At 37.8% G+C, this 21,665-nt stretch overlaps 1 protein-coding gene across 3 annotated transcripts; it reads right to left on the bottom strand.

Moving 5' to 3' along the window:
- Window positions 1–298: 298 nt before the first annotated feature.
- On the bottom strand, window positions 299–21,409 carry LOC117326257 (HMG domain-containing protein 4-like). Of its 3 annotated transcripts, none has more exons than XM_033882935.1 (10): window positions 21,247–21,409; window positions 19,290–19,741; window positions 17,121–18,465; window positions 16,616–16,656; window positions 16,295–16,382; window positions 8,234–8,298; window positions 7,123–7,368; window positions 5,092–5,187; window positions 4,252–4,465; window positions 299–932 (listed from the first exon to the last, which is right to left on the bottom strand). In XM_033882935.1, exons 1-9 carry the CDS (start codon window positions 21,323–21,325, stop codon window positions 4,298–4,300), a joined length of 2,580 nt encoding a protein of 859 aa, XP_033738826.1. In that variant the 5' UTR covers window positions 21,326–21,409; the 3' UTR covers window positions 299–932; window positions 4,252–4,297. The 3 variants fall into 3 exon arrangements, 2 of the variants coding, with proteins under 2 accessions (XP_033738826.1, XP_033738827.1); XM_033882936.1 differs by having other exon boundaries at window positions 5,092–5,184; XR_004532448.1 differs by lacking the exons at window positions 299–932; window positions 4,252–4,465; window positions 5,092–5,187; window positions 7,123–7,368; window positions 8,234–8,298 and adding exons at window positions 12,533–13,145; window positions 13,514–14,131.
- Window positions 21,410–21,665: the final 256 nt, after the last annotated feature.

Raw genomic sequence — 21,665 nt, 5'->3', positions numbered from 1 at the left:
CCACAGAAAAGCAATACACAAAAACTGTATTATAATTACAATAATAATTAAGCAGAATGCTTTCAATGCAAAAAGCACTAAATAAGAAAACTGCTAATATAAATGTATTTATAGCATCAAAACTTTCACTTTTGTCTCCAGTGACCTAACAATGGACAGAGGGGTGAAAAAAATGATTAAGAGAATTAACATATTGTTAATAAATTCATTTTGTTGAACAAATAAAATTAATACAAAACTTAGGTGTGTATGGTCGTATTATGTAGCCATTGTCAATGTGTAAAATCAAAAGTCAAAGTTATTAATGCAAATACAATTTTAATGAATTCACAGAAAATAAAATCCTGTATAGACGGTGATCATCTACCTCTACATGATGCACATGTACAACAAAAAACATTTTAATCATTTTAAAATCTGCACATTTCAACAATTCTGTTTTGAATTAATTTTTTTTTTAAAACATAATTTTGTGGCAGATAATGTACTACAGTGTTATGACCACTTTTAAGCAGTAACATTACTAACAAAATGTACACCTGTTCAGTAGTAGTGTGTATTGCTGAATGATAGGACCTTGTTACACAATCGCCAAGCTGCTTATTTAGCCATTTGCCAAAAACTTACTTAAGATGGCATGAATGAAATAATTTGGCTATCAAAAAAAAAAAAAAAAATTGTTTTCTCCAATATATTTGATCCTCATAACTTTGAAGGTAATTCAAGGTCAGGCATTTGAATAAATCTGGTATGTAAAGCTTCATCCAAGTCTTTGAATGAACAGACAGATGGGTGATCTCTGAAAAAACCATATTGATACAGTGTTTAAAAAAAATCTTCCTGGTATAACTGAAAATGACCAGATTTGTGTATGTTTTAAAAAAATCTTCCTGGTATAACTGAAACTGACCAGATTTGTGTATGTTTTAAAACAAGAGGCCCATGGGGCCTGTATCGCTCACCTGGTTGGATTTGACCAAATGTCAAAATAATGTACATGTTCAATTTGTCAATACATATACAAAAATGTACTCTCTGAAAGACCATATGGATTATTTTTACACAATAATGGTGTTTAAAGAAACTAAGTCCCTTAGGGTGGGGAAAACCCTTTGGCCTATTTTTACATAAAAATTGTCTTTATCCCTTAATGACCAGCGATACTATACATAGTTATGGGATTGAGGGTCACAGTAACCATTTATGCAAAATCTGTTCCCCCATCACCAGGGATGTTTCTGACCAAATTGGGTTCAAATCCATTTAAAACTCAAATCTCTATTTCCCCTATTTGGCCCCTCCCTTCAGGCCCCTTGGGGGTCAGAGTCAATATTTATATAAACTCCCTTTCCCCCTTCCCCTAAGGATATTCCAGACCAAATTTGGTTCAAATCCATTCATAACTTTATGAAAATAACGATTTAAAGGAGTAACCCCTATTTCCCTATTTGGCCCAGCCCCTCAGGCCCCTCAATATTTATACAAACTCTTTCCCCCCCTTCCTCTCTGGATGTTCCTGACCAAATTTAGTTAAAATCCATTCGTAACTTAATAATTAATAGCGATTTAAAGGATTAACCCCTATTTTCCCTATCAGACCCCACTCCTCAGTCCCCTGGAGATTCAGAGTAAAACATTATACCAACTCGGTTCCCCTTCTCCAATGAATATTCCTGACCATATTTGGTTTAAGTCCATTTAAAACTTTATGACTAGTAGCAATTAAAAGACTAATCTCTATTTCCCCTACTTGGCCCCGCCCCTTAGGCCCCTAGGGGTACAGAGTAAAAATTCATATAAACTCTGTTCCCCCTCCCCTCAAGGATATTCCTGACCAAATTTGGTGAAAAGCTATTCAATACTTCAGGAGTAGTAGCGATTTAAAGGAGTGACCCTATTTCCCCCCACCCCTCAGGCCCCTGGGGGTTGAGAATAAAGATTTAAACAAACTCTGTTCCTCTTCCTCCAAGGATGTTCCTGACCAAATCTGGTTCAAATTCATTAATAACTTTATGACTAGTAATGATTTAAAGGATTAACCCTATTTCCCCTATTTGGCCCTGCCCCTCAGGCCCCTGGGGGTTCAAAGTAAAAATGTATACAAACTCTGTTTCCTTTCTGCCAAGGATGTTACTGACCAAATTTGGTTCAAATTCATTCATAACTTTATGACTAGTAACGATTTAAAGGATTAACCCTATTTCCCCTATTTGGCCCTGCCCCTCAGGCCCCTGGGGGTTCAAAGTAAAAATTTATACAAACTCTGTTTCCTTTCTGCCAAGGATGTTACTGACCAAATTTGGTTCAAATTCATTCATAACTTTATGACTAGTAACGATTTAAAGGAATAACTCTATTTCCCCTATTTGGCCCCGCCCCTCAGGCCCCTGCGGGTTCAGAGTAAAAATTTATACAAACTCTGTTCCCTTTCTGCCAAGGATGTTCCTGACCAAATTTGGTTCAAATTCATTCATAACTTTATGACTAGTAGCGATTTAAAGGAGTAACCCTATTTCCCTATTTGGCCCCGCCCCTCAGGCCCCTGGGGGTTCAGAGTAAAAATTTATACAAACTCTGTTCCCCTTCTGCCAAGGATGTTCCTGACCAAATTTTGTTCAAATTCATTCATAACTTTATGACTAGTAGCGATTTAAAGGATTAACCCTATTTCCCCTATTTGGCCCCGCCCCTCAGGCTCCTGGGGGTTCAGAGTAAAAATGTATACAAACTCTGTTCCCCTTCTGCCAAGAATATTCCTGACTAAATCTAGTTCAAATTCATTCATAACTTTATGACTAGTAGCGATTTAAAGGAGTAACCCTATTTCCCCTATTTGGCCCCGCCCCTCAGGCCCCTGGGGGTTCAGAGTAAAAATGTATACAAACTCTGTTCCCCTTCTGCCAAGGATGTTCCTGACCAAATCTGGTTCAAATTCATTCATAACTTTATGACTAGTAGCGATTTAAATGATTAACCCTATTTCCCCTATTTGGCCCTGCCCCTCAGGCCCCTGGGGGTTCAGAGTAAAAATTTATACAAACTCTGTTCCCCTTCTGCCAAGGATGTTCCTGACCAAATTTGGTTCAAATTCATTCATAACTTTATGACTAGTAGCGATTTAAAGGAATAACCCTATTTCCCCTATTTGGCCCCGCCCCTCAGGCCCCTGGGGGTTCAGAGTAAAAATGTATACAAACTCTGTTCCCCTTCTGCCAAGGATATTCCTGACCAAATTTGGTTCAAATTCATTCATAACTTTATGACTAGTAACGATTTAAAGGATTAACCCTATTTCCCCTATTTGGCCCCGCCCCTCAGGCCCCTGGGGGTTCAGAGTAAAAATGTATACAAACTCTGTTCCCCTTCCCCCAAGAATGTTCCTGACCAAATTTGGTTCAAATTCATTCATAACTTTATGACTAGTAGCGATTTAAAGGAATAACCCTATTTCCCCTATTTGGCCCCGCCCCTCAGGCCCCTGGGGGTTCAGAGTAAAAATGTATACAAACTCTGTTCCCCTTCTGCCAAGGATATTCCTGACCAAATTTGGTTCAAATTCATTCATAACTTTATGACTAGTAACGATTTAAAGGATTAACCCTATTTCCCCTATTTGGCCCCGCCCCTCAGGCCCCTGGGGGTTCAGAGTAAAAATGTATACAAACTCTGTTCCCCTTCTGCCAAGGATATTCCTGACCAAATTTGGTTCAAATTCATTCATAACTTTATGACTAGTAACGATTTAAAGGATTAACCCTATTTCCCCTATTTGGCCCCGCCCCTCAGGCCCCTGGGGGTTCAGAGTAAAAATGTATACAAACTCTGTTCCCCTTCTGCCAAGGATATTCCTGACCAAATTTGGTTCAAATTCATTCATAACTTTATGACTAGTAACGATTTAAAGGATTAACCCTATTTCCCCTATTTGGCCCCGCCCCTCAGGCCCCTGGGGGTTCAGAGTAAAAATGTATACAAACTCTGTTCCCCTTCTGCCAAGGATATTCCTGACCAAATTTGGTTCAAATTCATTCATAACTTTATGACTAGTAACGATTTAAAGGATTAACCCTATTTCCCCTATTTGGCCCCGCCCCTCAGGCCCCTGGGGGTTCAGAGTAAAAATGTATACAAACTCTGTTCCCCTTCCCCCAAGGATGTTCCTGACCAAATTTTGTGACGGACGACGGACGCCGGACGCCGGACGCTGCACCATGGCATAAGCTCACCGGCCCTTCGGGCCAGGTGAGCTAAAAATCTTTCTGGTATAACTGAAACTGTCCAAGTGTGTGTATGTTTGTTAAAGTCCGGGCATAAAGAAGGCTACATTGTCCAGAGTCCTGGAGTGAGTTTCACTGGAACACCCGTTCATTTCTGGGATCTGAGTGGTGAGGCACATCAATGGTCCTAGGGCACACAACACCGAGTCCAGTAAAACAGAGAGACTTCCTTGTACTGCTATCAGTCCCTGGGAAAGAGATCCGAAAAACAAAACTATTCAATTACAAGACACACAACAATCGATTCCAGTATGTAATCGTTCCGAATGATATATGAGTGCGGTTTAATCAGAATACACTGATATGATTTATCAAGTTAATACAATAGCAGAAATGTTTGGATATTCCAGCAGATTGGAACACTCATGTTGGAATATACATTTTTTCCTGCCTGTATCTTTGGAAGTCCGTTTATAATTAAGGGTCATTTAAGGACATACCAGGTTTTGGAGGTGGAGGAAAGCCGGAGTACCCAGAGAAAAACCACCGACCTACGGTCAGTACCTGGCAACTGCCCCAAGTAGGTTTCGAACTCGCAACTCAGAGGTGGAGAGCTAGTGATAAAGTGTCAGGACACATTGACCACTCGGCCCCTTTTTGGGAGTCCAGATACAGGTCCCATCCCAAATTGTGTATCAGCAATCAAATTCCTAAAATCTTAAAACCTGGTGTTTTATGTGATAACACAAAATCCAGCCTTTGCTGTGATCCCAAATTTCCTCCTAATATTTTGTCTTTGCGTTCCCAATTTCTGCCAGGTGGCAATTTTCTAAAAATGCCAGGAAAAACACCGACTCCTTAGCTCCATACATACCCGGTGTTCCTGGAGCCTCATCCCGATAATGCTGAGTGATTCCCCGACCAACTTCAGGTGAGCAGACACATCAATGGGTTCTATTCCGAATGCCTGCTGTCGGAGGGAAATTTCCAATTATTAAACGGTTTGGTCCATTTGAAATGTATCCGGAATAATTGCTAAATCCATACATTAATAGTAACTTGCATGCTGCAATTTATATGAAATATTCCATTATCTGTTAAATTCTGTATTTAATTTTCATTATTTTTCAAAATTTAGCCTTCTAAAATCAAAACATCTGCAATTTCAAAACATTTTTTCAAATTCACTTACTCATATGCAAAATCAATTATCATAAAAGGTGACAATCATAAGATCAACAAAGTATGTTTTTCAAAAAAAAAAAAGTAACAGTAAATTCAAATTTGTGACAGATATTATGGTCATTTACCATAGTGTGAAGTTTGATGAAAATCCCTCCAGGAATGAAACCGCTAGAATTCTGACAAACTGAAGCATTACATACAATTGATCTGATATTTTCTAACCCCTGTCTTGGACAGTTTCTGCCTGACATATAATCCTACATTTTACCTTCGACATAGACAGTTTCTCCCTGACAAATTATCCTACATTTTACCTTCGTCATAGACAGTTTCTCCCTGACAAATAATCCTACATTTTACCTTCATCATAGACAGTTTCTCCCTGACAAATAATCCTACATTTTACCTTCATCATAGACAGTTTCTCCCTGACAAATAATCCTACATTTTACCTTCGTCATAAACAATTTTTCCCTGACAAATAATCCTACATTTTACCTTCGTCATAGACAGTTTCTCCCTGACAAATAATCCTACATTTTACCTTCGTCATAGACAGTTTCTCCCTGACAAATAATCCTACATTTTTCCTTCGTCATAAACAGTTTTTCCCTGACAAATAATCCTACATTTTACCTTCGTCATAAACAGTTTCTCCCTGACAAATAATCCTACATTTTACCTTTGTCATAGACAGTTTCTCCCTGACAAATAATCCTACAATTTTACCTTCGTCATAAATAGTTTTTTCCCTGACAAATAATCCTACAATTTTACCTTCGTCATAAATAGTTTTTTCCCTGACAAATAATCCTACATTTTACCTTCGTCATAGACAGTTTCTCCCTGACAAATAATCCTACATTTTACCTTCGTCATAGACAGTTTCTCCCTGACAAATAATCCTACATTTTACCTTCGTCATAAGACAGTTTCTCCCTGACAAATAATCCTACATTTTACCTTCGTCATAAGACAGTTTCTCCCTGACAAATAATCCTACATTTTACCTTCGTCATAAGACAGTTTCTCCCTGACAAATAATCCTACATTTTACCTTCGTCATAAGACAGTTTCTCCCTGACAAATAATCCTACAATTTTACCTTCGTCATAGACAGTTTCTCCCTGACAAATAATCCTACATTTTACCTTCGTCATCTATAGACAGTTTCTCCCTGACAAATAATCCTACATTTTACCTTCGTCATAGACAGTTTCTCCCTTACAAATAATCCTACATTTTACCTTCATCATAAGACGGTTTCTCCCTGACAAAATAATCCTACATTTTACCTTTGTCATAGACAGTTTCTCCCTGACAAATAATCCTACAATTTTACCTTCGTCATAAATAGTTTTTTCCCTGACAAATAATCCTACAATTTTACCTTCGTCATAAATAGTTTTTTCCCTGACAAATAATCCTACAATTTTACCTTCGTCATAAATAGTTTTTTCCCTGACAAATAATCCTACAATTTTACCTTCGTCATAAATAGTTTTCTCCCTGACAAATAATCCTACATTTTACCTTCGTCATAAGACGGTTCCTCCCTGACAAATAATCCTACAATTTTACCTTCATCATAGACGGTTTCTCCCTTACAAATAATCCTACATTTTACCTTCATCATAAGACGGTTTCTCCCTGACAAATAATCCTACAATTTTACCTTTGTCAGACAGTTTCTCCCTGACAAATAATCCTACAATTTTACCTTTGTCGTGGATTGTTCCTCACGCTGAATAGGAGTGACCTTTGCTGGCTGTGATGGGGGAGTGGCTTGTAGAGTCGGCGTGGCATGGGCAGTAGTGTTGGCGGCTGCAGCAGCTGCAGCAGCTGACATGGCTTGGGAGGAGGGGATTGTGGTTGTGATGACCCCACCCCCGCCCTTGGATGTGGAGATGAGTAGACCTTTTCCCAGTAACTTGCGTGCTTCCCGCTTTGCTTTACGTTTCCATGCCTGCAAAATTATAATCATGTATTGAACAATTTCTAGGGCAAATCTTCAATGTTACAGGGCATGAATTATCTCCTTTCAATTTGAAAGATATAATGATAAAAGGCACTGTGCCTTTAAGTTTGTAAAGATTTGATAAATCATCACAGGATTTCATACAGATTTGGATTTTATACTCTGTGTTTCCAAAAATATCACACTTTAGATTGACATTGGTTTGTTCAAAAAATAAATTAAAATAAATTACACAAGAGTAACCTTCTAAGTAGTATATATATATATATATATAACATAGTAACACAAATGAAGAAAGAAGACAACTTTTTGACTCGTGCCCTGACCAGGCCCTTGAATTCACGATCTACGGCACCCAATCGCCTAGCCAGAAATACCCGCAGCTTATACCGCTGCGCCACATCGGCGTTCTAAAAAAGAACGTTTCAATGGCGCAGTGATAGATGCCCAATACCCTGACATGATCATTGTGGAAGTCGTCTATTAGATGATATGAATACCTGGATCGCAATGTATTTACATACATGGATACGAATTGTACATATATTATAAATATTTCTCTCGGTACAACTATGACAGGAAATTCAAAACTATATCTTCGGATCACCAACACATAGTGTATATGATACATTGTGCTAATAAATAGATATATAACTTAGCAACACAAATGACAAAGGAAGACAACTTTTTGACTCGTGCCCTGACATGATCATTGTGGAAGTCGTCTATTAGATGATATGAATACCTGGATCACAATGTACTGAACTTAGCGATTTCGCTCCATCATGGGAGTTCTTCAGATTTCATGGCCATCAATTTTATGAGAAAGCTGACAAAATAACCATATACTTACCATTTTTGCCTTTGCTGGTAAGCCTTGCCAAATTTCACCCAAACGCCTACTGAGCTGTGCAAAATCTAAAAACAGAAAAATAAATACATGTAAAACATTTAAATTCAGTGGGGTTGAATTCTTTCATTAATGGTTGTCATACCATGAAACATTGTCAGAAACCCAGGAGATCCTGCGGTCATTTTGACTCAAATGACAAAGCAAGAAGCAGGGCTCAAAGTGGATATTTTTACCAGGTGGCCTATTTGGCTACCAAGTCATACAATCTAGGTGCCCATTGGAAAAGTTAGTCACCAGGCCTACATGTAGTCGTCTTATAATTTAAAAAAAATCTTTTAATTCTTTAGTTCAGTGTAACATCTCTGTAACTTTTTTGATTGTGAACGTCATTTTAACATTGATTACAACCTTTGAAAGATTAACCAAATCGCAAATTTACACAATATTTTAGTGGCCATGCAGGCGCCTTATAGGTCAATAACTGGTTGCTAATGGTATATTCAAGGTGCCATGGCCACTAAAATAGGCGCCACTTTGAGCCCTGAGTAGTCTTGTGTGATTCTGACATTGACCGTAAAATATTCATGGCTTAGTTATATATTGTCTAAGATTTTGTCTGCTAAAACACAATCTACTATAATTAATTTTTCTTTGTTTTCATGGTAAATACTCAAATGTGATTGGTCGAAAAATTCTTTTCATTCTTCTATGAAAGAAATTCCGAGAATGGTGCAAAAAATGTGACGCCACAATACGACAATTGACGTTGCGTATTGATTTGAGAAAAAGAATCCCATTTAAAACCAGTAAAATTGTACATAAAACATGTTTTAAATTAGAAAATCATTTTCAAAAATTAATTATAAGCATTGATGTCATTTTTTTAATGACATCAATGCTTAAGTACAGTAAATGTTATCAGTTGTAAATGTCGTATCTAGAGTGGTCATACTACAGTGGATAGTCGACAAGTCTCTGGATCAACAAAGTACTTCAGCTGGGGTTCGATTCCCAGATTGGATGCGAGAAGGCATGGCTACTTTATATACCTGCCTGTATAACCAAAAATGGTCTTTCTTGAGAAACACAAATTTCCTCCCACATTTATGGCTCTCTGTACACTTCAGTTCAAGCCAACGAGATCAGTGATTAATATAGGTCTATTGAATACAGCTTGTTTTGCGATTTCTATAGATAATGTACTGTAGTTAACATTAACACAGTACGGATATAGATATCCCCAGTATAGCCCGACCAGACCTCTGGAGAGATCTGTAGTGAAGTCACATCATAGTGGCACCGTAAAACCACCAGACCTTGGAACCTCAATGGCCATCAGTGTCCATCCGTGGATGATTTTAAGTGTTCCGGAGTAATGTCTCCTTCGACCAGAGATGTCGCCACCAGGGACAACCGTAGCATGACCTTAATTGGAGAACTGGGACAAACTGCATAATACCAGTAATGACACTAATAGCATGACATTGATGTACCGTGCTCATACTTAGCTACATGTATTGAAGGAGATCTGTGGTAGTCATCAGCTAGCGCAGGATTATAGTGACATTGTACAAAGACAAACTTTATGAGATCCATGTTTTTGGACCAATATTAAAGAGATCGAATGCAAATTCCCCAATTTATGTAGAACTGGAGACATCCAAGATACACTTTGGTCTTAAGTTTACCAGATAAGCGTGAATTTTAATTCTAATCCAATAACCATTTATTCTGCATAATGATCATTGATGAGATGTCTCGAATCCTATTTAATTTGTAGACAATGATGAAATTCTATTCCGGTGATGACTGGTCGCTTATAGGTTTTACGTCTCCGAGGGATCCTTTCATGGCAGTTGCTGTGTCCAGGCGTCTTGAGGGGTCCAGTGGTCGAGTGCCTGTATCCCCCTTAGGTGAGTCATGTCCTATCCATCCAGCTGTACATCCACAGGACTGGTTTTGGTTTGGTTTATTTCCTTTAACAGCCAGGGTCATTTAAGGACATGGCAGGTTTGGAGGTGGAAGAAAGTGAGTACCCAGAGAAAAACCACCGACCTACGGTCAGTACCTGGCAACTGCCCCACGAAGGTTTCGAACTCGCAACCCAGAAGTGGACAGCTCCCTGGGACGAACATGGGTGCGGCTAGGTGGTCATTCTCGGTCCAATGTTGAACTCTGTATATCACAAGTCAATGACCAAACTCAACACTTTAGTTTTCAAGACATACAAGAAATTTCTATATTCTATTTACAGAAACCACATATGACCTAGGGCTTGTTCGTTTATTAAATATAGTATTTCCAGCATATATATTGACGACCTGCAGATATTAGTGCAGGCCTTTAAAGTCTTTGAAGCTGGTCCGAAAACAACAAATTATCACCAGGTCCGTCTTTATTTCATAAAAGAACAACTCTGGTCCAACTGTTTGGACCGCAGTAATCTAAAACGGACCCAGTTAAAAAAATTCTGATGCAAGGATCCCAGATGTCAAGATGTTAAAATGGTCAATTTTCTTTTTACTATAAAAAGTTTGTATATGTACATATATATATATATATACCCGGTATAAAAAACAAACTTGTAAAGCTGCAATTACACAGTTTTAATGAAAAATTACAAAAGCAAATAAAAATGACAATTCAAAAAAAAACTTCATAAAATTAATAAGTATAATTTATTATATCTTTGACATTCACAGTCAATATGACTCATAGTTAAAGAATGTTAGGTATCTATGTATATAACACTTGATTACATAAATCCCAAAATTGCTTCGAAAATCGAGAGAAGATAATAGTTTAAGATATAATTAGTTTAAGACGCCTCCCCTCCAACAAAGAGTGGGTAATTATGATAGATTGTAAAGAAGAATACACAGTTATACATTCTTATACAATAATGTGGGGAAAAAATCCCCCCAGAGGAATTTTATCTTGCACTTCCTATTTTGTATGTATTGTTCAGTCATATGTGACCATTATATTTATTGAAGTTTTGTTCTTTTTTCATTTGTTGCAATTTAAAATTTGCTACAGGTGAGACAATAATGACTAAAATAAATACTATATACAATGCATAAAGAAAAATAAAAATAAAAAATAAATACCATAAAAAGTTCAATTAACATCAAAGGTATATGAAGATTTATCAATACATCCAGCATTTTCTCATAAAACACACATCAACACGCCCAGCATGCACTATGTAGATTTCTTACAAAACACACATATAACTGCTTACATTACTTTAGCACTGACCATATTAAACATTTTAAAATCAAGTACAAAAAATACTTACATGAAATTAACATCACATTATGTACCATAACAACCAACATGAAATGTAAATTTTAGTTATTGTTACAAGGTACTAGAATTTTTGGCACTATATTTTCTTTTCTTTTTTCAACAAGAGGCCCATTTTTTACCATTATGGATCTGTATCACTCGCCTTTAACTGGAGCTTGTAAAGTGAAGATATTATTGAAAGATTTTAATATATACATGTATGCATAAGTTGATTTAAAAGGTGGGATCAATGCCTATGGAGATTTAACATTAGCACCAGCCCCCACTTCAATTTCTTTTACTTTTTCACCAGTTATAGATACATAAAAATAAACCATAATCGCATAAATGATTAATAATTATATAAACTGATAGTCGTAGTGGACCTCCTTGCATAACACCAAGTCGAGTAAGGGGGAATACCCTAACAAAATGGTTAATAATTTTCACAGTCTACTGTCAATTTGAAAATCAATAATAACAATTTAAAGTGTATAAAGTCACTGTTATTTTGATAGCAAATATGTCATATTGACACACATTAGCTAAACATTGTGAAAAATTTAATTAGAAAAACATTCAAAATGTTCACAAAGTTTCAAATGTATCCAACATTGTCAACATGAATTAGTACAGTTGTAATCACAGTCTATATTTTATACTTCTTTAAAAACTTCCCAAAGCTGTTAATACATTTGACTCCTTTGACCAAAAAAGTAGGTCAAGGTCAATAATTTGAACACAATTGATAGCTTTATTTTCTCCCCAGCATACTTTTTAGTCTATCAGCCAAATATCACGAGCCCTAGCTGGACGATTTGGTTACTATGAAGTAGTTAATTATGTTAAGAAACATTCTCTAAGGTTGGTAATTATAAGTATGCTTCTAAATAAACTTTCAAATATCACAAGTTGTGATAATTAAATTTAAACAATACATTTCTGTTTCAAATTATATATATATTTTTATAACATATAATAAAATTACATGTACTACAAAATGCACTCATACCCAAAATCAATTATAATTAATGAGAGGGATATACTTGTGCTATTTATAGAACAGAAAATGATGAAATGAAACATTTGTAGATTTTGCATGTACATAAACACTTATCTAAAACTATGTTTTATACTGCCAGGGTTAAAGAAAACCTTGCTATACTGCCAATATTTGTCCAGCAACATAATGACACAAACAAGAGTTCACCAAGTATAAATTAGTCATTCTTATGAGAATTATGTAATAAATATCAATAAACTTTAACAAAAACATAAAATGAATTTTCCTTTCGTGACTTTTTGTCCAAGAGGAGGAAAAAATGAAGCATCATTCCATCAATTTATCAACACATAGATATGCAACTTAAGATTTTCAGGTTTTGTCCAGTAAAACACGGAACATTGAATTACTGGAGTTTAGTGATTGCTCGTTAACTAAGTTCATTTGATGGTCAAGTTTTAAAATTACAAATTTCTCACAAGTACTGGCATGGCCCCATGGTCATGATCAGCCATCTTAATTCATCAATACTGATACAACTGGACACAACAGAAAATCTCAGGCACTTAAATGTATTATTAGATCTTGATCTACGACATCATCAAACCGCTGTCAGACCTACAAAGATAAAAGAAAGCATTGAGAGATTTGTAGCTAGCATAACATACTTTAGATAACAGGTAAATTAACATTACAGAGTTGACATGTTATAAGACATGAAAGATCTACAAATTATATCACCTGACACTTTCATGTTTTAAAATTCCCATGATAAAAAATGAATAAATTATTGTATAAATTTTTTTTTTTAATTTGGTTCAAGACCATTCAACATGTTCAAATGAATTGATAAATCAACAGGTTCAAATGAATCGATATTTATCAATTAATTTAACACATTAAAGAAGGACATCACAATTCATAAAAAAAAAAAAACAGATTTCTCCTCTTCATTAATTAAAGTGAACACATACATGTACAATTACCTTGAACTTGACAGAATCCATATGTTGATTTCAGAAGCCTTGTAAATTCTGACTTGCGATCAAGACTAATCACACTGACTAAGCAAGAGGCATTCCTTCATTGTCTCACTATGACTAAATGGTCTCTCTAGGTTCCTGACATACTTTAATCTCACAATGACTAAGAAGTCTGTGTAGGTTCCCGATCTGCGCTAATCTAATCCAGTTCTAATGTCTTATTTTCACAACTGAAAATCACATTGTGTCGTTTCTTCCATCTTCTTAGCCATCCGTTTGATGCCTGAAAGCCGTGCACATTGAGTTCAACAGCAACATCTCGAGCCTTGGACATAAGCACCCCGTTGCTAACAGATCTGCCCGACATTCGTTCATCCATAAACCATTCAAACATCAAATAGTCAAGTTCTGAGGAAGCTGGTTTAGACTTGGTAAAAATGCATTTCTTACTTCTGTCAGGGCCAAGAGAAAGGAAAAGAAGATAATCGTAATCTCTGTTCCACTCGCGCACCTGCTTCCGAGCAATGCCAAATTGTCTCTCTGTCGCCGAAAAGTTGCCTCCGTGTTCCCTGCACCACTGAACCACTTCAACCTTCTCCCCCGTTGAATATCGTCTGCGCACTGTTGGCATGACGATAAAGTGTTTTTTAGTGAAATGAATCGCACAACCAGACTAAAATCACGTTTTTTTAATTCTTATCTGTAGTCTATTATATATAATCTTGTTAAATCCAGCAGTCACTGTCACCATGCCGAGACTGGCAGGAGATATATAACAGACAGATTACATGTCCAATGTGCCTTTTTCCTTCTACTTAAGAAACAACATTCGTCCATGGTCTCTCGACTTGTATGATGTCTTTTGAACGACCATGAACAAATTTTTGAATAATTAATAAGTTCCTTGCAGAAGTCTTTCATGCAAATCTGCCTGGCACAGATCAGAGTAGGAACTCTGGATGACGCTCGGCCCATATTAGCTGGGTTCCGTATATATATAAATACAATTACATGTCTCCACACCGAATTTCTTAAGCAGTAAATCTGTTAGGCTTCACTGTCATGAAATTTGGCCTTTACAAACAGCCAACAGCTGTTAAGATACAGGACTATAGCTAAATAAGCTATATGTGTGGATTAAATCAGTACATATGAGTTAATACTAGCACCTGCTCAATATAGATTTTTGTCTAAACCTGGTGATTCGTCCAGATATTGTATGAGTGTTTTGCTATACAAGCTAATAGGTTGATTCTCTACCAAAACGCTGAGATGATGCACAGAACCAGACCTCCCTGTATGTACAGACCAAGACCGTCAAAGCTATGGATGGTCACCCCACAATTCTCTCTTATCTATATTCCCTCTATTTCATCAGAGTTTATGACATGTTACACAAAGACAGGAAATGGTTCCTCACATTCACAAAACCAATAATGTTTCTTCTGAGGACCAGCTGTGTTTGAAAATGTGAAAACAATAAATCTAACACTCATCTTTTACCCATCACTGAGAAATTTGTTACTTGTTCCAACACTCACACTTGTCACTGAGAACTTTTATTTGTTACTAATTCCAATTCTTTCTCTGACACAGAACCATAGTTGTTACTAATACTTTACCAGAACTTTGTTACTAACACTCACCCTTCCCTGTCACAGAGAACTTTGTTACTAACCGTCACCCATCCCTGTCACAGAGAACTTTGTTACTAACACTCACCCATCCCTGTCACAGAGAACTTTGTTACTAACACTCACCCATCCCTGTCAAAGAGAACTTTGTTACTAACACTCACCCATCCCTGTCACAGAGAACTTTGTAACTAACACTCAACCTTCCCTGTCACAGAGAACTTTGTTACTAACACTCACCCATCCCTGTCACAGAGAACTTTGTTACTAACACTCACCCATCCCTGTCACAGAGAACTTTGTTACTAACACTCACCCATCCCTGTCACAGACAACTTTGTTACTAACACTCACCCATCCCTGTCACAGAGAATTTTGTTACTAACCGTCACCCATCCCTGTCACAGAGAACTTTGTTACTAACCGTCACCCATCCCTGTCACAGAGAACTTTGTTACTAACACTCACCTATCCCTGTCACAGAGAACTTTGTTACTAACACTCACCCATCCCTGTCACAGAGAACTTTGTTACTAACACTCACCCATCCCTGTCACAGAGAACTTTGTTACTAACACTCACCCATCCCTGTCTTAAAGAACTTGTTACTAACACTCACCCATCCCTGTCACAGAGAACTTTGTTACTAACCGTCACCCATCCCTATCACAGAGAACTTTGTTACTAACACTCACCCATCCCTGTCACAGAGAACTTTGTTACTAACCGTCACCCATCCCTATCACAGAGAACTTTGTTACTAACACTCACCCATCCCTGTCACAGAGAATTTTGTTACTAACCGTCACCCATCCCTGTCATAGAGAACTTTGTTACTAACACTCACCCATCCCTGTTACAGAGAACTTTGTAACTAACACTCACTCATCACTGTCACAGAGAACTTTGTAACTAACACTCACCCATCCCTGTCACAGAGAACTTTGTTACTAACAATCACCCATCCCTGTCACGGAGAACTTTGTTACTAACCGTCACCCATCCCTGTCACAGAGAACTTTGTTACTAACACTCACCCATCCCTGTCAAAGAGAACTTTGTTACTAACACTCACCCATCCCTGTCTTAGAGAACTTGTTACTAACCGTCACCCATCCCTGTCACAGAGAACTTTGTTAGTAACACTCACCCATCCCTTGGTTTTCACTCAGGACTTTGTTTCGGACAGTATTACACCACATGGTATAAGCAGTCAGTCGCTTCTTTTTCTTTTCCTTCTGAAAACAATCAAAAATTATCTGATGAACATGTCTTTAATGCCTTCCTCTTTTATATACGATGGAGATCACAATCCGGATATGACAGCTTTCTTTAATTACCGATGTTGAACTGGCCGATACTCAAATGTGAAATACAACTGTAATATTCAGTTATCAATTATCAACACAAAATATCAATCGGACATGGAAATTATATAAGTACACTGTATATGCAAAAAGTATTTATTTACCGATGCTTTTCCACCTTTCTTTCCATCGCCTTGCTCACCATCTGAAATAAATACTGAAACATTACCAAAGTATCCTTTAAGTAACTGTTGTAGGATTGAATTTCCCTTTATGTTTGTTGTCATTTATTATAGCGCGAAAATAATCATATATACCCAGCAAATATCTACATATAATTTGATCTATAAAAGAGCTTACTGTTGTTTGCATGACATATATAGTGTTTACAAGGCACGGTTGCACGAAATTTAATACCTAGGTCCAACTTGGACAACTGCGACATATTAGCCCTGCAAAATATTAGTCCTGCAAAACATTTTCCCTGCAAAATATTAACCCTGCGAAATATAAACAGCTAAACAGATAAAATCTTTAATCATATTTAACCACTTATTTACTCCTCAAATCCTGAAATCTCTTATTCATGGTCAGAAAAAAGTATGCAATAACAATGATGCATCTTCACAGATACAAATTTAAGTCATATTCATTCAATGGAAATTTTACCTGCGTCTGCCCCTTCTGACTTGCCCTTGCTTGGCGCTCGCTTTTTAGGGGTTGGTCGTTTTGGAGATTTCTTTCCTTTACCTGAATCCATAGCATGTTTATCTTCCTCTGCTTCCTCATTTCCTTTCTTAGGAAAATCTGCTATTACCAGCTTACCGTCCTGGTTTTCAAACTCCCATTCACCAGATTCATCAACATTGTCAAAATCATCGTCATCATCGTCTAAATCGTCCAGGTCATCGTCATCATCATCGTCATCCATTGGATCCATCAGAATTGTCTTTTTAATGATTTTTTTAGGTTTTTTCTTATCGAACACATCCTCATCCCCAACTGTCTCTGTTTGCTCCATAATATCTGTGGACAGTAGAATTGTCGATTCATCTCCGAGGTACATGGCTTCAGACTTGACAATGCTGGTATCCATGGACTCAGGAGAGTGTTTCTGTGCCTTTTCACCAGTATTTATAGACTGAGTGGACACTGTCGGACTAGAGAATTGAGTTGGAGTATTTAATAACATTTTAATGACACTACCACTTTGCCCTGCCATGGTGGGTGGGATGCGTATCCCAGTTTCAATGAGGGATGGATCGATGGAAGGAGGCGATGCTTTCAACCCCTTTTTAACAGTCTTTCCTGGCGATACTGGTTCTGTTTTTACTTTAATAGTGTTATCTGACAAAGTCCCAGATTGTAGTATACCAACCTCCTGGTCCTCAATCATGGCCCCACCCACTAAATGTGGTTCAGTATCCATTAGATCGGGTTGTTTGGGTTTTTTAACTTTTGGAGTAGTTTTGACTTTTTTAGCACCAGATATAACTGGAGATGTAGGAGCAATCAAAGGTGGGGCAGGTAGAGAACCTACTTCATCCTTCTTTTTCTTCCCTTTTTTAGAAGAGTTTCCAAGCTTTGACGGTGGAAATGGTGGAAGATTTGCTAACACTGGATCTATCTTTCCAGGAATGGCTGGTTTTGATGAAGTTCCTAGTTTTGAAGGAGGAAATGGTGGGAGATTAGCCAATGCAGGGTCCATTTTCCCTGGGATGGCTGGTTGCGACAGAGCCTGAGGTGGAATACTGGTGTCCAGCATCTGTTCTGCTGGCTCCATCTTGACTGCGGTCAGTTTGCCGACCTCTGCGGCCACTCCTTGAGACAGACCGGTCAGTGTAACAGCTGTAAGACCAGCATCCACAGCCTTCCCTACAATCTGACCACTTTTTCTAGCTGCAGGTGATTTTTGACTTCCTTTAGCTTCAGGAACTTTTTTTGCAGTTGTTTTTGTTCGCTCTGCCTCCTCAAATGCTTCCATCTCCAGTACTTTGGTTGACTTCTTTCTCACCTTTAAAAGTAATAAAGCAGAAAAAATTGTGTCTTAATTAATTAACAATGTATTGGAAACCTAAAAATCAAAGAGAACCTAACAAAACATCTTAATATTCCTTCACATAAATATTTGATAGTACCATACTAATTTTCTTTACACTGTTAAGTAAAAAAATGAATTGTAAATTTATACATGTATTGATCATTTGTTTTGAAGGGTTTCTCACATTTCACAAAACTGAAATGTCCTGTATATGCATTCGTTTGTTTGCTGGTTGTATCACCCCATGAACAGCCAGCTGGGTCATTTTGAGGCAGGGTCTCCTTGTAGTAGTTGGTGACAACCTCACTGAACAACAACATATACACAATTTGCAATTAATGTTAAATGTCTAGCCCAAGGACACAAACCCCACAGCACAGACCAGCCTGTTTCTCAGCTTCCAGAGAAACACAAATGAACAGGGGTAGGGAGCGTCGAACTCGCAGATTTTCACGTGAGGCTATGTGAATGGCGCTCCACTGACTAAGCTATCACAGCCCCTTTTGTTTGATCACCCTATACCAGATCTATGATCAGGGACCAGTTGTTCAAAAGGCGGATAGCTTAATCACTTGATTAGTGAAAATTTCATTTCCCCTTTACTTCAAAACATTTGTGTATGTATTCCTTAATATAGGCAGCTGGTAGGAAGACTAGGCTAATATAGCTTTTATAAAAAATTGTCAAGTCAGTTTTCCAACAAATTATTTTATTGGGATTTTGACTTTGTTATTAAATCATGATTAGCCTAATCACCTTTTAAACAACTGGGCCCAGATTTTAATCCAGAAGCTTACCCTTCCGGATTTATTGTCCAATTCGATGCTCTGTTGTGTCTGAGCTTTCACAGCCACTGGCGACTGGACAAGGGGCATAACTGGTGCTTGGACCACAACAGGCACCGAAATAGGTGCTACTGTAGGAACAGATGCCACATGTGGCGATGCAGGTAAAGGATTGGTCTCCACACTTGCCGCAATTAGGCCTTGGTTCTGTACGATAATTACACCCGGAGATTTGGCGATGACTGTCTTAAGTTTGGGCCCTTTTGATGGACTTGCCACTGCATCTGGTTTCAGGATGAATGGTACAGCTGCAGGTCCCTTGGGACTTAAAACAGACTTTACAGGGATCGGACTGGTACTGTCAGCACTTTTAGGGGTCTTTACTAATTCTCCTTCTTCATCCGATTCCTCTTCCGTATCTTTGAATCTAGCTGGTTTCTTTCTTACTCGACCAGATCTTTTCACTGTAATCAATGTAATCAATTCATTTTTATTTTCTCTTTTTAGCAGACAGGGATGAATATAGAATATTATTCTACAGTAACACTTATGTCACATTTTCTTGATAGTGGAATTTTTATAAATCTGGCGTTTAAGTCGCATAAAAGTACATGTACATGTACGTAGCTCTATTGAAAGTACATGTAATTAATATTTTTTAGTTAGTACTCAACATTTAACATAAGCAAATATACATGCATTTGGAATATTAACTTTGAATTTTATCACCTCAACGTTAACCTGACATTTGGATATGTTTGACAAAGTCTTTAATATTTAAATAACATCCTTTTGGTAACACATCGCTTTACTAACAACCTATATCTAAATTGATTGTGTATATAGTGGTGCGTAACGTAGCGCAGCCGAAATGTAGAAAAATAATCCGCAACAAACTGTAAGATTTTTTTTTTGCGAGAAACATTTGCTGGAGGAAACTTTCTTTAAGGAGAGGAGAAAATGTAGCGGCCAGACCGGGGTTCGAACCCGGGACCTCCGAACACTAGCCGTCGATGCTCTACCATTTGAGCTACCTGGTCGCCGATGATCGACCCGGTCCAGTTCCGCTACACTCTTCCCTCCTATTTTTTTAAGTCTTCGACCCAGAAGACTTCACAACTTACAACCCAGGTTCGGGTATCCCCTTGTCAAGTATTCACCTCACTTGAAACAAGGTTTGGTCACAGGCACCAAATGTAATAGGAGTGGAAAAATGCACGGCCAGACCGGGGTTCGAACCCGGGACCTCCGAACACTAGCCGGATGCTCTACCAATTGAGCTACCTGGTCACCGATGATCGACCCAGTCCAGTCCCGCCACACACCTCCCTCCTTTTTTCCAAGTCTTCGCCCTCGAAGACACACGAGACCCTTATACCACCACCGTGGGTATTTTAGTTGGGCGCCAATGTTGTAACAGGAGAGGAGAAAATGTAGCGGCCAGACCGGGGTTCGAACCCGGGACCTTCGAACACTAGCCGGATGCTCTACCAATTGAGCTACCTGGTCACCGATGATCGACCCAGTCCAGTCCCGCTACATAATATAATGTAAGCTACTTGCAATTTTGGTTGTATTTGTAGCAATAACAGTACTCTGGTTAAGACATGAAAATCAAAACAAACGATACTTTGGATGATAATTAGGTTAACGTATCTGTTTATTCTCTTTTTACATACTGTACTCTACATAATTCCGTGTTCATTGTTCAATACGATCGATCCGTCGAAACTGGTGACGTGATATAACATTTTACTTTCAAACATCAACATAATACTGTTCTATCTGTATGTGTAGGCCTATAAGTAAAGGTTATAAATAATATCAAATGCTGTTGATGGAAATTTATTGATTTCATTGGCCTTCTGGTTATATATATTTACTAAAAGCACAGGATGTTTGGGGGGGGGGGGGGGCTGCAAAATAACATATCGGCCTAAATCATTACAGTTTGCATACTATAAATCACCTTCTTCCGACAATTTTGCGGCTTTGCTAGGAGTGGCGAACGTTTCTGCATCTTCTTCGAGCTTGCGTTTACTCGCCATTCTGCAAATATAGCCTCAGAAATACTAAATCTGTGTCTGTTTACATCTCTCTTAAGAGACGGCCATTGTTTCGCGCGCACTGCATTACTGTATGCATCACAATGTACTTCCGGTTTTAGAATTTCTTTTAAGGATGCTTTCACGTTGTTTTTGTTTTCCTTATTGTTTTCCTTATTGGATGTTCATATCTATATGAACATCACTACACATATTTGATTTCAGACATGCAAATTATTTTTGGGCAATTTATACGAAAATATCAACTCGTGATGATAAGTGAAGAGGAAAAACAAAATGGTCACACACACAATATTATTTTGACACATGTATGTACAAAGTT

This window comes from Pecten maximus, chromosome 4 (genome assembly GCF_902652985.1).
Source record: "Pecten maximus chromosome 4, xPecMax1.1, whole genome shotgun sequence".
NCBI lineage: Eukaryota > Metazoa > Mollusca > Bivalvia > Pectinida > Pectinidae > Pecten > Pecten maximus.
Note: the sequence above shows the minus strand (reverse complement) of the source record. Positions and strands in the feature narration are given on the sequence as shown.